This window comes from Odontomachus brunneus, unplaced genomic scaffold (assembly GCF_010583005.1).
Source record: "Odontomachus brunneus isolate Ranch 3 - 2012 unplaced genomic scaffold, Obru_v1 Obru_scaffold_085, whole genome shotgun sequence".
Taxonomy (NCBI): Eukaryota; Metazoa; Arthropoda; class Insecta; order Hymenoptera; family Formicidae; genus Odontomachus; species Odontomachus brunneus.
The window spans coordinates 511908-515011 of record NW_022639535.1 but is presented as its reverse complement, the minus strand read 5'-3'; the positions used below and the strand labels follow the sequence as shown (position 1 = coordinate 515011).

Genomic DNA, 3104 nt, shown 5'->3' with positions numbered 1-3104 from the left:
CCGGCGCGTACTGTTCATGACCGCTCCGGGGAAAAGTTTGATCGTTCGGGACAAAGCGAATTCCAAAAAGCCGGAAGGCGCGGGTACGGGAGCCAGAATCGTGGGAAAAATAGAGAAACACTTGTACGCAAGAACGAACGTGTCCCCGATCTCGTCCATCCCCGTGGGATGTTTTCGAACTTGGGCAATAAGACGGCAGTCAGTTGCAGAAGGCCGTGGATAGTTTTAGGAACTCGTGCGACGCAGCAGCAGCAGCAGTCGTACTACATTCCGCGTCATCCCCTCACATTTCAGTAATAATCCGTTACTATTTATTAACCCATTCCCTCTCACGCTCGACTCGCCTCCGTTCTTTCCACCTCGTTTGCCCTTCTCACCTGCGCTCATTGAAAGCGAGTGAGGGGGAATCCGGGAATGCGAGCTTCCGCGTCTCGCGGGATTCGAACGGAAATTATTAAAGGATCTTGGAGCGAATGAGAGAAGGAAAGTAAAAATGAGGAAGAGAGGGAGATAAAGGGAGAAAGAGAGGGTGCGAGAGTGGAAATAACAGCAGAAAGAAAGGAGAGAAAGAGAAAGGGAGGAAGAGCAGTAAATCGTAAATCTTCTCATTTCCAAAAGCTTACTTGAATCCCGAGAAAAATAAATATCGTTATGAGCGGTGTATAACGACGCGTAACATATTTAACCCTTTTGGAATTATTTCGTAAGCCCGCGATTTTTCATTACGTTGCGCGGAGATTATTAGAAAAGTACCTTTGTGAGGATTTGCGTTTGTTAATAGATCATTAACTCACATTATGAATATCCGCGAAATAACGTCGACGTATGGATATAAATGTGATTGTGCTGAGGAATCTTTTGTTGCCCGTCGGAGTCACGGTCCTTTTGTTGCTCCCTGCTTTGCGCGGCGTAATTTTTACATGGTAATTATCGCCATTAGAAGAGAATGTGCACAGGCCGATTCATCTTTCACCGCGAAAGGGCGAAAACATGGGCAGCAGTTTTAAAGAGGGAGGATGGGAGTTTAGGGTCGACGAAATAAGAGGCATCGCGACGTCTGGCGCGCGGATTGAAACAAAGTACCGCTATTTTGAATAATTATAACTTACCCTCGCTGCAATCCCCGTGTAGCAAAGCTGTTCCCTCGCCTTGTCTCATTCGGGCGCTGTCGAAAAGCGGCCTTACTCTTTGCATACTCGCGCGCCACCCTTGTTACCGGCGTTTCAAATGTACAGGACGCGCCCGGCTATCTTACGCATCGATGGATTCGTACAAAACTATGTGCGGGTGTATGTGAGCGAAAGGGAGTGAGGAATTGTGAGAGAGAGAGAGAGAGAGAGAGAGAGAGAGAGGGGACTGAAATATGGAAAACAAATAAACAACGCGCGGTACTGTTAACCCGAGAATATTTTTATGCAATAATACGAGCGTTTACGCGCGCATGCTTTCTTCTTTATTGGAAATCGATTTTTTATTTGCTCGATAACGATGTAAGCCTTTACGCGACGCGGAAGTTCATGTCCCGTCGGTGTTTGCGCCGTTTTCAAAACAATTTTCGATTCGCTCTCCTGCGGTCTCGATATATTCGTCCGGTGTTGGCAAGTATTCGAGCACCGTGAACGTCTCTGTTCATACAACGCGTACAACGTTATTTGCGAAACGCGAGGGTAACCGCGAAAGTATTACCCGCGCGCTTCTCTCGTCGCCGAAAGAGTGGTGGACGTTGCGGTAAATTAAATCGGAGGGGTGCGTCACTCCGGGGAAATAAAAGGAGGAGCGCGCGCGTGCGGCTATACAAGTTGCGCAAAGGCGGCCTCGCAGATCCGTTTATGCCGGGAAAGAATGACAAAGGATGCGCGCGGGGCGCGCTGCGGATAAGCGCGAGGAGCGAGCAGCCAGTTTGAAATTTCAAATTCATTTACGGGCCTCGCTGCCAAGTTTTAATCCGCTTTAATTATGAAAAATCGTCGAGTGCCGCCGCCACCACCGACCTACCTATCCAGCCAGCGATCAACCTCGCCTGGTCCATCCTTCCGCGTCTCTTCACCCTCCAGACATTCCTTCGTGTCACTTTATCGTAGAAGTGAAGATCGTCAGTCTTTCTCTGCCGTCGTACACTTCTCCTCTTTATCCGCGCGATATCTAATTAGCGCTATTACTATTATCGGATCGTGACACATGAAATGGTGGATTCGGGTCTCTCATGTGATGAAGTGAGATGATCTCGGAAGATTTTACGATATTCAAAATCACGTCGCATCACGGATTGCTTTAATTTTCCTTATGCGAGAAGTCATACATCGTATATGAGAAAGTATTTTCAAGGAACTAAATTTATCATTTGAGGTTAACGAGTTTGCGAAAAGATTTTTGGCAGTTATCTTCATCTATAAAATATCTGGTTCGTATAAAAGCGAAGAAAATTGATTTCCGACTTGGAAGAAGATCAGACATTTGTGGAGTTTTATTGCGATTAACTTATTTATCGCTGAAACTGTCCCCATTATAGTTGATGTAAAGTCGATTTTTCACACATAACAGTTCAATACAACACCCATTGACGTTAGCGGGAATATTATCAATATCTCAATTTTTTCCTGCGTTCCGCTTCCTTCGCACGCTGCTGTGTGTCATTTCTGTTCATCGACGTATTCAATTACGGTGATGACATGCATCTCAGCGTTCCTGGATATTTTGATATATATATACACGTTAAAAAACGAAGTAGTTATCGTCTTCCGTTCAGATATCCCGCTAAGAATATTGACTCGAACTTTCCTATAACCAGAGCCTTCCATTTTCCTCTTCCGGCGGTCTCGCAACGTTCGCCAAGGTTTCAAAATTACGTTACATTCGCGATCTCCTCGCTCCGCTCGTTTCTAAGACGGTCATTGCAACCGCGGGTAAATTTCCGGCATTAAAAGGAGCTCTAAATAAACTTGTACGACGTCCCCGATGGCTGCACGCCGCTCATGATCTATTTTCCAACGACGTTGACATATCAAGACGGGTGCATTACCGCGAGCGTAATCAAAGTCACGAAAATGTAATGTTGGAATCAAAAGCAGAGAGAGAGAGAGAGAGAGAGAGAGAGAGAGAGAGAG

At 46.1% G+C, this 3104-nt stretch overlaps 1 protein-coding gene across 1 annotated transcript in view; it reads right to left on the bottom strand.

Moving 5' to 3' along the window:
* Window positions 1-1515: 1515 nt before the first annotated feature.
* Window positions 1516-3104, bottom strand: part of LOC116847894 (WD repeat-containing protein 63-like) — a 13592-nt gene continuing 12003 nt past the window's right edge. The window contains exon 13 of the mRNA XM_032823393.1: window positions 1516-1625. Coding sequence (XP_032679284.1) covers window positions 1516-1625 — 110 coding nt within the window. The remainder of the gene's footprint in view (window positions 1626-3104) is intronic.